We start from the raw sequence: 13027 nt of genomic DNA on the forward strand, positions 1-13027 counted from the left end.
CTCTGCTTACACCCTTGACTTGGTTCCCACACATTGTATTATCTACATTGTGTATCTGTAATTCCTGATCACACCATAAAAATTCACACCTCTGTAACGTGGTAGAACCTATGCTGCCTGGGATGCCTTCTCCCTGTTCCTCATGGGAAAACTCATATTCTCCCTCAGTTTAAACCTTTACTTTGATGTCATCATCTCCTAGGCCTTGTAGATAATTCTGCTGTTACAATTATCACACAGCTTTAATTTATTTGTGGTTATATTTATTGTTACTATTGAACTGTGAGTTTCTGGAGGGAAGGAACTCTGATTCTGCTTTCTAAATACCTAGCACAGAACCATGTTCTTCTTTCTGAATTCCTATGAGTTCCTGATATATGGTAACTGGTCAATAGACATTTGTTACAGTTCAGTTGGTTTTAAGTGCCATGCTCTTGAGAGATCAGAGCGATCTTTCTAAAGATTCCTGATGAGATTTTAAAACACTGCATACAAAACATATAATCCATTGCCAAGTTCTTCAAACTTGCCTTTCCAAATGTATCCCATCTCATTCCATCCCTATTGCAACTACCCAGTCAAGTCACCATCAACAACAACACCTGGACCATGACAGGAGTCTGCTAACGGGCTTTCCTACTTTCCTTCTTGTGTCTATTCTCCATTCATCCTGCAGTAGCCAGACTGACCTCTTAAATGGGTAAATCAGATTGCCAGTATGCTTATTCTAAATATGAATGGGAAACTATGGAAGGGTTTTAAAAGTGGGGGGAGGGGGGACACAATCATATTTCTATTTAAGAAGATCTCACTGGCTGCTGGATAGAGAATACACTGTAGGAGGAAGGGGGTGGCAAGAGAGAAAGCAAAGAGATCAGTGAAGAGCTGGTCACAGGGGCTCAGGCAAGAGAGGTGATGGCTGGACCAAAGCTGAGGCAGGGAGCATGGACTGGATGACTGATAATTTTATCAGCCCTGAGCTGCTGCTGAGGCCGGCGCAAACAGCTCTGAGGTTACATAGATCATCTAGCTGTCCTGGTCAGTGCTTAAAATAATATATTAATGTATTCATGGAATAAATGGACATAAGAGGGAGGTTCAGCCAGGGCTAAGGAGAGAGATTACTGGCTTGTAACAGTTAAGAGTATAATCTTCCAGTTCTAGTTCTACCAGTTACTGTGAGATGTTGGTCAAGATGCTTAACCTCTTGGTGCTCCATAAGACAGGTCAGTAATGGTTCCTCACTAATAGGGCTGTTGTGAGGATTAAATGAGACAGTGCTTGTGAAGTATAAGCATGAGGCATGTCAGGAAGTAGATGCACAATAAATGTCAGCTTTACTACAAAATCTCTCTATGGGCAGAGGAAAACATATCATTTTAGCAGCAAACAATAAGTTAAATATGTGAAAGGAAATCTTGGACTTAGGTACATAGGGAAGTAGATGATGTAAAAAATCAAATTCAGGAAGTGGGCAAGAAATACTGCAGTTTTTTTAGTAATGACTAGCAAGACTGTAACAGCCTCACACTTTTCTGGAATTATATCTGGCAGCTACTAACGCTTTCCCTTTACTTTTCATCCATAGAAAGAGATTTGCAACAATGAATACAGCTACAACATCTATTGTGTATATAATCATAATACATGAGAATGAAAGTAGAAAAAGAAGTTTATAGAACCCATACAGTGTAATTCATATTGAATCGTTAACTACTCCTTCATAATAAAAACAATAACTACTACTTAGTGAAGTGTTACAAGTTTTCTGTGCTGTGCCAGGCACTTTATGTGAATTTATTACACTCGTCTGGAGGAGTTAAGAGCTTAAATCTGGAGATATGTTACCCAGATTCATGTGCAAACTTGGGCAAATAAATTACTAGAGTTATCTCTACTTCAGTTTTCTCATCTATACAATGGGGATAATAATGATGGTACCTACCTCAAGGGTGTGAGGATTAAAGTAGAAACATAAAGTGCTTAGAACAATAGCTAGGTTAAAGTAAATACTTACTATTAGCTATATCATTATATACTATTATTCCTATTTTACAGTTGAGGGAGCTGAGGCTGAGAAAGTTTAAGTAACTTTCCCAGGTTCCACAGCTGATGAAGGACACAGTCAGAAATTAAACTCAGAACAGTCTGACTCTAAAGCACCCTCTTCTTCACACTCTTCCTCCTCCTTTCTAGATGACAAACTTTGGTTTCCTTTTTTGAAGTAAGAACATGAGTCACGATTCTAATTGAACAGAGGGGATTTCTGGTTAAAGGCTTCTGAATGGGAAAGCTGGTGGGATCAGAGAAAAAGCAACAATTTTCCTTCGGAAAGTCTGCTTGAGGGAGGGGCTTTCCCTCTGAGGTTTTCCTCAGAATTTATTGCTAATTTGGCACATACCAGAAGGTGTCAAAACCAAGAAAAACTGAGGGCTGAGATGTACTGTTTCTGTCTAGTCAGCTCCGGCTCTGCGTTTTGTTGGGTGGAAACATGCTCATTAAATAGGATGCACAGTACCTGGAGCAGATGGAAGTTCTGTTATTGCAGACATATAGGTGGCTTCCCTCCTAGCTTCTCACACTACAGGCAGATCTATTTGTGTGGGCATTAGTGGCCCTGAACTCTCTGTCTTCAGGCTGTCCAGATATGTGGAAATCTGGATTTACCAATAGATAAAGCAGCATTCTAATGTACTGAGAAGCAGTTTAGACCAGTGGTTAGATCTCAGACTAAAGGAGAAACACCTAAGTGGCAATTTTGGCTCTGTCATTAACTTTCCTTTGGCTTAGCTGCCCTGTGCCTCAGTTTCCTTAGCTGTAAAATGGGGATAACATAATAGTTACTTTATAGAGTTCTTGTGAGAACTCATGGGGGTGATATGTGTCAAGCACTTAGCATGCTCACTGGCACGTGGTAAGGGCTGGATAAGTATTGTTGTTGTTGTTATGTGTGCTACTATTTGTAGTAGTAAAAACAGCAGTCCTCACAGTGGCTCACACCTGTACTCCTAGCACTTTGGGAGGCTGAGGTGGACAGATCAGTTGAGGTTAGGAGATTGAGACCAGCCTGGTCAACATAGTGAAACCTCATCTCTACTGAAAAAATAAAATTAGCTGGACATGGTGGTATGCGTCTGTAGTTCTAGCTACTCAGGAGTATCAGTTGAACTGATATAAGTATCAGTTGAACCTGGAAGCAGACGTTGTAGTAAGCTGAGATCATGCCACTGCACTTCAGCCTGGGTGACAGAGCAAGACTGTCTCAAAAAAAAAAAAAAAAAAAAAAAAGAAGAAGAAGAAAAAAAAGCAGTCCTAGTAGAAAGAGTAAATAATTACTAACTTTGCAAAGGGTTTCTCTTTGGATTCTTTATTTGAATTCACATTCAACTTTTGGGTGCACATCTGTTGAGAAGGAAAGTGAGGTACACATGTCTGGGGTTGGAGCTCCAGGCCATATTTTGCATCATGATTTGAATGTATCCTCTCTTATGACATTTTTGTAAAATTCTTGCTACTGGGTCACTGACATTCATGTTATTCACTGGGGACATTTTAGTTATACGAGATGCCAGAGTGAGCGACCTACAAAGGATTAAAAAAATAGGAGGAAGATTCATCTGTGTTCAACTTAAGTTCCAGGAATCCCCCAAAATTGCTGAATCATGGAAGACCAGCCTGGCCTCAGTGTCCCTCTGCTCTGGGACTACTTGGCAGGGTAGCACCCATGGCAATGCTTGTAACTTTTCATTTGAATAAAAAAAGGGACAGTCTTCTCTCATATGATATTTGTGAATTTAATGTGAATTAGTAACATAGCTTTCTTTATTAAATGTCTACTCTTGCAACTGTCAAGGATACAATATATTGTTATGAATCATAGTCATCATATTGTACAATAGGTCTCTTGAAATTATTCCTCCTTGTCAGAAATTCTTCATAAGAATTTCTTACAAGAACAGAAGTCACAGTGAGACAAGAACCACGATTCCTACAGGAATGCTTTTGTCCTCTTCTTGGGTGTGAAGGAGCATATGCAGAGCAGGGAGACTCCAGGTACCTCAGCTATCTTACAGCAGCCCAGCAAGAAGCAGCATGGGCTGGGGAAAAGTACAAAGAATAGATGAAAGCAAATAACAATGATGATTACAACCAACACCACTAACAACAATAACTCTTCTATAGCTGTAGCTGTTACCATGTATCAGACCTTGTTCTAAATACTGTACATGTATTAGCTCATTTAGTCCTCACAACAACCCTACAAGACAAACACTGTTGTTATTTCTGTTTTACGTTGAGCAAAATGTAGTCCAGAGGGGTTAAGAAACTTGCCTACAGCTAGTAAGTGGTTGTGGCAAGAATTGCATTCCAGGCAATTTGACCTAATTGGCATTTAGGGATAATAAAGAAGACAAAGTAGAATCACAAAGATATTCAGCTAATTCCAAAGAAAGCAGAAAAATAGGAAAAAGGGAATAAAGATCAGATAGGACAAACAGAAAATAAAAAGCGAGGATGACAAATAACAAAATAAGTTTAAATCTATCAATAATAACATTAAATGCAATTAGGCTAAATATCTCAACTAAAAGGCAGAGATCTTCAAATCTGAGTTAAAAACTTAGACCGCATTCTATGCTGCCTATAAGAAATGCACTTTATAAAAGACACAAATAGGTTAAAAATAAAAAGATAGAAAAAAAAGATTTACCATGCTAACACTTTTTCTATTAAAAAAACCGGAGGGGCTACATCACTGTCATACAAAGTAAATTGCAGGAAAAGAATATTGCTGGGGATCAAGAAGATTATTTCATAATGATAAAGGAGTAAGTCAATCAAGAAGACATAACAATCTTAAATGTTTCTGCAGCTAATAACAAAGCTTCAAAACCTATGAAGCAAAAACAGACATAACTACAAGGAGAAACAAATTTAAAATTGTAGTAAGAGATTGAGAGCTTCCTCTAAATGAATGACAGAAAATCAGTAAGGATATAGATTATTTGAACAACACTATAAACTGACTTGATCTAATTGACGTTTATAGATAAGAAGTCAACAAGGGAGATAAAAATGAAACACCGAAGATATTTAATTAGTCTAGTCCAGTACCCTGGTTTTAGAGTCTGTGCCGGAAAGAGTGGTGTCTTGAAGACCTATGAGGAGGAGAGAAGTGGGATGATTTTGAAGAACAAGAGGTCTAGAACAGTAGCACAGCTACAGAAATGGAAGAGGAAAAGAGATTTTAAGAAGATAGCTGAGTGTTACAAACTGTATTCCTTTTGAAGTTTGTTAAAAAATAAAAGGATAATCAGAATTGCTGCAAATTACTCCTGGTTGGTGGACTGCAATTCATTGAATGAATTAAATGGGGAGCCATGAGGAGCTCTCTATTTTAGTCAAGCTTCAGGTCCTCAGTTAAGGTTGGATTGAAAGCAATAACTCTGGACCCAGCTCTAATGCTTACTCTGACTTGGGCAAGTCTTTTAACCACTTTAAGATCCAATTTCTCTAAGTGTAAATGGGGGTTCATTTATTCACTTATTCATCTAAACAAAAAATAATTCACTGGACTTTTGCTATATGTCAGTCTCTGTATGAGGGTCCTGTGAAAAAAGGAGACAAATTTCCCTTCTGACAAGAAACTCACAGTCTAGTGGGAAAGACAGACAACGAACTAACAAATAAAGAAGTATATGATATAAATGGTAAGAGCTCTGGTGAAAACAAAACAGAGTAAGAGAGAGAGAGAGGACACAGGTGGGCCAGGTAAGGCTTTCTGATAAGGTATAGAAATGTTGGAGATCTGTGTGAAAGAGAAGGGAAACAGCTGGGACAAGGGCCTTGAGATGGGGGTGTACTTTGTGCCTGGGAGGAAGAGCAAGGAGGCCAATGTGGCTGGAACAGTGATCAAGACCAGGTAGGCAGGGTCTCATAGTCATGGTAACAACATTGGCTTTTACTCTGAATGAGATGGGGAATCACTGGAGGTTTTCATGCATTCAAGTGGCAGGATCCGACTTGCGTTTTTTAAAGAAAATTCCCTTGCTTCGCGGTAGGAAATAGAATACTGGGAGGCAGGGGCAGAAGCAGGGAACTGCTTATGAGGCAGGAGCAGCAAGTGAAGGGAAGCAGCAATGGAGGCTTGGAGGCCAATGGTGAGATGGAGGCAGGGGTGAAGGGTTGAATTCTAGATTTATATTGAAGATAGAGGGAAAAGAATTTGATGATGGCCAGGTTTGGTGGCTCATATCTGTAATCCCAGCCCTTTGAGAGGCTGAGGGGGGAGGATTGCTTGAGGCTAAGAGTTTGAGACCCGCCAAGGCAATATAGTGAGATCCTATCTCTATAATTTTTTTTTTTTTTTTTTGTAAATCTTAGCTGGGCATGGTAGTACATGGCTGTAGTCCCAGCTACTTGGGAGGCTGAGGTGGGAGGACTGCTTGAGCCCAGGAGGTCAAGGCTGGAGTAAGCTAGGATTGCACCTTTGCACTCCAGTCTGGGTGACAGAGCAAGACCCTGTCTCAAAAAGAAATACAAAAATTGATGGTGGATGAGAAAGAAAAATGTCAATGATCACTTCAAGGTTTTTGGTCTGGGTATCTGGGTGAAGGGGGGTTCATTTATTAAGATGGGAGAATGATAATACCACTCCTTGTGAGGCAGTTTCAGTGATAAAATAAGAGAATGGATGTGAACGTACTTCCTGAACTTGAAAACACCATACAGATAAAAAAGATGAAAATTAGAAAGACACCTAGGAGTTGCTGATTCTCAAATATGCCCAGATACTAACATTTTAAGATCAAGAAGCAGTGTTGATTTTTCCCGTTGACACATTTCTATTCAATAAAGTTATTCTGAATGGCCCAGTGGCTCATTCAAAGAACCACAGTGCACACCAATATTCATAATTCCCAGTGATTCTTATGTTCCTTTTATGTTTACAAAAACCTTAATGTGGAAACAATTTATAACCTCAGCTATGCCTCTTAAAAATTTCTTTTTCGGGTGGTCACGGTGGCTCACGCCACCCAGAACTTTGGGAAGCCAAGGCAAGCAGATTGCTTGAGTCCAGGAGTTTGAGACCAGCCTGGCCAACCTGGCAAAAACCTCATCTCTACCAAAAAATACAAAAATTAGCTGGGTGTGGTGGTGCACACCTGTGGTCCCAGCTACTTGGGAGGCAGAGGTGGGAGGATGGCTTGAGCCTGGGAGGCAGAGGCTGCAGTGAGCAGAGATCACGCTGCTGCACTCCCACCTGGGTGACAGAGCCACACCCTGTCTCAAAAAAAAATTTTTTTTTCCTTTTTCTCTCCCATTTTCTAAGCTGTGACATTGCTCTCATATTTCTATCCTCCTTTACACAACTGGGCTCAGTAAAACTATTTTAAGTTTAAATGGAAAAAATATTGTAGTCCATAAACATTTTTATTTTCCCTGAATAGTCCCTTAGGCAACTACAGTTGCTCACCCCTGATTTAGGCCACATTGGGTCTGATGGTGTTATTAAGGCATCCACCGTTCACTTTTCAGAGCTATTTTAAGCTCTCTTGGTGTATTTCCTGGCAGGGATAATTTTAAAATGGAAGTCTAGCAATATGAAATAGCTATGAAACCTGTCAGAAGTGAGCTACATATTTCTTCTGTCATCTGTAGGGTCAAGGTAGCCTGAAATATGTTAATAATTTCACAAACAAATCAACACAAAAATTCCCCAATCCAAATCAGTTAGTTCAGTTTCCAGCAGAGTGAATGAAGACAATGTGGGAAATGGAAATTCATCCAATAGGGAAAATAATACCTGTGTCAGGTGGTTGCTGTGGAGAATAAGTGACAGAATAAAACTCCTAGTACAGTGCTTCAAAGGGGACTCGAATGTGGGTTGAGGCACTGATCATCTTTTTAAAGGAAGTTGAAAAAAAGCAGTTTAGAGGACAGACACATTCATTCATATTCTGTTCTGTTTTCTCTCTTTGATCTCCCCTATCCCCTTTGTCTCTCTCTCTCTCTCTCTATGTCTGTTCTGCTCACTCATGTGCTGGTTCCTTTAGCAAATATTTACGGAGTATTTATGAGGCAGGATTTTGCTAAAGATGCAGATCTTTTCTTGTGTATTACAGAAACCTAACTGAATTATCAACCCCTTTGTCTTGAAAGTAGCATGTTCATCACAGAGGAGGAAGACATATTAGGGAGAAATTCCATGAATACTGTCAGAATATATACCAGGAGCATGATAAGAAGGAAGAACAGTAGACCTCAGCAATGTTTCATGGCATTCTAATTTAATTGAAGAAAATCTGGTTGTATTTCATCCTGGACACTTGACAAAGGGCTGAATGTATACTTAGGGCCCTGCATACGCTCCTATGGTATTTTCACACCCCAGGCAGAAGAGCTTTGCCCTAATCCCATCTCAGGCTTGGAATAATTTGGCCGGAAGACAATGCAAAGCAAATTCTCTAAATCCAAACCAAACCTGGCGTTGAGTCACTGGTCTCCAGCTCACAGGTGACCTTTGCTTCCTCTGGAACCTTTCATACCTGAATCTCTCTGGTGCCCTGACTGGTAGGTCTTTGTTTTTCTCTGGAAACTTGGGCTTTTTTCACTTCCTAGAACTCCGAGGCACCGTGGCTAGGCTCCTGTTTTTACTCTCTGACTGCATGCTGCTGTGGTCTGCTCATCTACTGGGAAGTTCAATTCCTGTCCTGGACTTCATGTGAGCTTCTGTTTAATCTTGTCTTAATTACGGCTAGGCCCTGAAATTGGGTTTCTGAATTCCCCAAAACTCTAGTACATCTAACCAACCCCTTTTTTTTTTTTTTTTTTTTTTTTTTTTTGAGATGGAGTCTCACCCTGTTGCCCAGGCTGGAGTGCAATGGCACAATCTTGGCTCACAGCAACCTCCGCCTCCCGAGTTCAAGCGATTCTCCCGCCTCAGCCTCCTGAATAGCTAGGATTACAGGTGCCCGCCACCATGCTTAGCTAATTTTTTTGTATTTTTAGTAGAGATGCAGTTTTACCATGTTGGTCAGGCTGGTCTCAAATCCTGACCTCAGGTGATCCTTCTGCCTTGGCCTCCCAAAGTGCTGGGATTACAGGTGTAAGACACCGTGTCCAGCTGTAACCCTCATTTTTATTGGCACTTTTAACACTTTGAGCCTCATCATCAATATACATACACCCAAAAAAGAATTAATGAGACCTCTCTAGGGCCCAGAGGGGCTAAGCAGAATGATCGCCAGTTGGCACTGTACCTGCAGAATACCCGCCGAACACTCCATTCCCTTCTACCAGTTAAACTTTCCCTTTTAAGAGTTACATGAGCCGGGCGCGGTGGCTCAAGCCTGTAATCCCAGCACTTTGGGAGGCCGAGACAGGTGGATCACGAGGTCAGGAGATCGAGACCATCTCTGGCTAACACGGTGAAACCCCGTCTCTACTAAAAATACAAAAAGCTAGCTGGGCGAGGTGGCGGCGCCTGTAGTCCCAGCTATTCGGGAGGCTGAGGCAGGAGAATGGCGTGAACCCGGGAAGCGGAGCTTGCAGTGAGCTAAGATCTGGCCACTGCACTCCAGCCTGGGTGACAGAGCGAGACTCCGTCTCAAAAAAAAAAAAAAAAAAAAAAAAAAAAAAAAAAAAAAAAAAAAAGAGTTACATGATTATCATGTTTTCTGAGATAATGAGATCCATGTGATTTAGTTTAATAGGTCATGGCTCACCATATACTCAGTCATCAACAAACATTTTCTAGAAAAATCACTGGTTTTATTTGTAAAAAAAAAAATATGGCATCTTACCTATTCTTTTTACTTTACTTGAAATTAATTGGTCATTTTTTCTCAAACCTTAAGAAAATGAAGATGATCACAGATTTTCTATTTTTTCTCATTCATTTAAATGCTGCACTAAATACTAAAATATATTAAATGTGAATTGATTGAAGGTGGCCTGTCCCTGCTGCTCACACCTCGAAGATGTGGTTGCTGATTGAGGAGCAAGTGAGTCATATGCAGAGTCTGAATGAACTGGATGCCTCTGACAAGGTACACAGAGCCTATAGGACCTCCCCAAACTAGAATCACCTAGCATGCTGCTTAGACAGTTTTGAATTGTCCTAGAAACGCTATTAGAGAAAGAGAAGGACATTTTTCTATCTTGACAGCAAAAAATGCAAATACAGTCATCCTAAGAATTGAGGGAAATTACAGTAAATATCAAAGTCAAATATTTTAATATGGATCCTTTATATTTCCTTCTACATAGTTCTCTGAAGATCTTGTGTTTGTTTCTGTTTTTGTTTTGAGAAACGAACAGACGTGTGTCCAAAACTGCTAGTTGGGGAAGAAACACTTACCCAGAATGCTTCATGTTTTGAGGCTTATCCATTCGGACAGCAAGTTTGATTTTGAGATCTTGGTCAGGGCAGTTTTTGGAGACTGTCATTTTGTGCCACTCTGACTGTTTGGGGCTGTTTGGGGTGGGATGGAGAATAACCTGTAGAGGAAAAAGGACAAGCAGCTAGGAAAGAGAAGCACCATTATGTTTTTATAGATGAGAAACTTTGATTCTGAGTAGTGGAGTGACTTGAACAGTTCTCACTGTGGAGCAGCCATGCCTGGGGACAGAAACACATTCTTTTGCTCCTTCCTTCTCTTCCTGGCAAATTTTATGAAAGTAAAGTTTTCTGTAATTCTGTAATGATCATTCTGTCATGAAAATCATGATTTCTGTGATTCTGCTTTGACTTTTCTAATGTTCAGACATACTAAACAAACCCAGAATGGAGAACATTGTCCACACATTATTCTCTACATCTTTGTATAAGAAGATGGATGCATAAAAGGAAGAAATATGCTTATATATGAGAGAGTGCTTTTTCTCCATTCTTTAGGATTTCTTTCACTTTTCAAGAGGAGAAATACCTCAAGGCCCCCGGGGAAAATGGAAGGAACCTTATTTGAAGGATGAGAAATGTGAGACTCAGGGAAGGAAAGGGACTTGCTTGGAGTCACACATTTCAACCTGATTTCATCCGGTCTGGAAATCTTATCACACAACACCCAACTTTGCCCAGGCATGGATGAAAGCACACATGACTTGAGGAAGGATGAGCTCTTAGGAAATGCCTTTCCCCAGTGTGCTTCAGAGATGGCAGTTTAATTTGGGTCTTCTGCGTCCATTCTTATTGTCTGGACTTCTGAGAGTGAAACAGGAAGTGAGTAACTCACTAAATCCACTTTTTCGCTTTGTGATCACAGAGTTCTCAGGAGCCACAAGGGATCTGGGGAACATGCATTTAGGGAGGAATGGAATATTTGGAAAATCCCTGAAACTAAGGGAACATGAACTAAATATAGGCACAACAAAAGCTGGGCTTGCTAAGATTTGCTTCTGTGATGGCAGCATGCCCTGGTTTGTGGCACGTTGCTTTGGCTGTTTTCGAAGTATTTATTTTCTCCAGGTGCAGGGATAGCGGGCCCCTTTCTTGGGCTTCTTTCACCTCTGGAGATGGCCATGAGGGGCTGATGGTCTCATGGGGGAACACTGTAGCCGTATAGATGCTGTATCAGCTTCACTAGTCATGCAAGCTTGGCCCATGCTTGAAGGGTAGACACGTATGACTTCCTGTGTGATTGTGGAATAAGACTGCTGAGAGGAGGAGGAGGCCATGGCAGGAAAAAAAAAAAAAATCAGCCCACTTAGATGTGCTTCATTTATGCTGATTTCTTAGCCCTTCTCTTTCTGGGCCTGACCCTTTTTCTTCATTAAATTCCCTATCTCCGATGAAATATACATTCTTGCTAACCACAAATTTCAAGTCTTCCCAATGTCTTATGACATGATTGAAATACAGAAAAGCCTGATTTTTCAGAACAGAGGCTGTCAATGTTTTATGATCATGTGCTATTTTAGTATAATGTTTTTGAGCAATTAGCCCAGTATCTATATGCTAACATTTTATATTACATAAGTTTACTTTGTATTAATATATTACCTTATTGCATATATCATAAAATATACACAAATCAAAGATGGGCTAAAGATTTAAAAATCCACATTTTGGAATAACTTGCAAATTGTGGTGGTTGTGGTATTATTAGCTATATTTAAGGTACCACATAACATTTAGGGCAAGGTACATTGTTGATGACATTGGTTATAAATCCATTGTTCGAGTAGTCTTCTAAATAATTTCATCATGTCTTGACCGACATTTTGTCCCATCTGATTACATTGGCATTGTTTTTATCTCATGATATGAGTGACAGAATGTTTGCTAGTAGGTCAGGTGTTGGCTCCGCCATTTTCTTGTTTGCCAGGCTTGCATTGCTAGTACTACCTCCAAATCAGAGCTTTTGTGCAGTTATCTTCTGAGGCCGCTTGTTTATTTTGTAAGGGTTCACTCAGTTCCAGTTCCAGCATAAAATGTATAAATTCACTTAACTGGCACCAGAGAACTGCAACATGTCATAGGACAGATGCTGGGAGGAAATCAGTGAGTTAGGGCACTGCTGGGTCGTGGAGACCTCTCCCTTTTCTCCAGGAACTGCCTGTTCTTACATGTCACCCTGTATCACGTGCCACATCCCGAGGCCCGACACTTTGAGGCAGCTGCTGATCTCAGTGAAGCTGACCTTCCATCCTGAGCTGGTCTGGCCTAAGAGAGGTAGTGGCGAGATGTGCTGGGAAGTCAGGAAAGGAGGTGCTGATAAGAGACACCCCATCCAGGGCCAGAACAGCAGTAAGTAAGAAAGGCCCTGGGCTTCTGTCTGCTGCTGCCTGTTTGGCAAAATCACAGAGGGAGCAGTGCTCTGGGCACCCAGAGCTCATTAACAGGCCTTTCGCCATATGGATTCTGGGCGTGCTTCCCACTGGCAATATGGTGTCCATTCGTGATGCAATGGCCGCAGCTCATTACCGGCTGTGCCACAAAGACTTCTTTCCATGTGCAATTGCATGCTGGGGAGACCTCTTTTCCAGGGTGGATGGAGAGATGAAGTGACCACAGCTCTCTTCT

General features: G+C 40.8%; 1 protein-coding gene across 14 annotated transcripts in view; it reads right to left on the minus strand.

The window, feature by feature from the left end:
- Positions 1-13027, minus strand: part of CADPS (calcium dependent secretion activator) — a 492502-nt gene that overhangs the window by 178072 nt on the left and 301403 nt on the right. For all 14 annotated transcript variants that reach the window (XM_030927221.1, XM_030927190.1, XM_030927201.1 and 11 more), the window contains one exon: positions 10364-10503. In XM_030927221.1, the coding sequence (XP_030783081.1) occupies positions 10364-10503 (140 nt within the window). The remainder of the gene's footprint in view (positions 1-10363; positions 10504-13027) is intronic.

The sequence above is a fragment of the Rhinopithecus roxellana genome, chromosome 1, assembly GCF_007565055.1.
Source record: "Rhinopithecus roxellana isolate Shanxi Qingling chromosome 1, ASM756505v1, whole genome shotgun sequence".
Classification (NCBI taxonomy): domain Eukaryota; kingdom Metazoa; phylum Chordata; class Mammalia; order Primates; family Cercopithecidae; genus Rhinopithecus; species Rhinopithecus roxellana.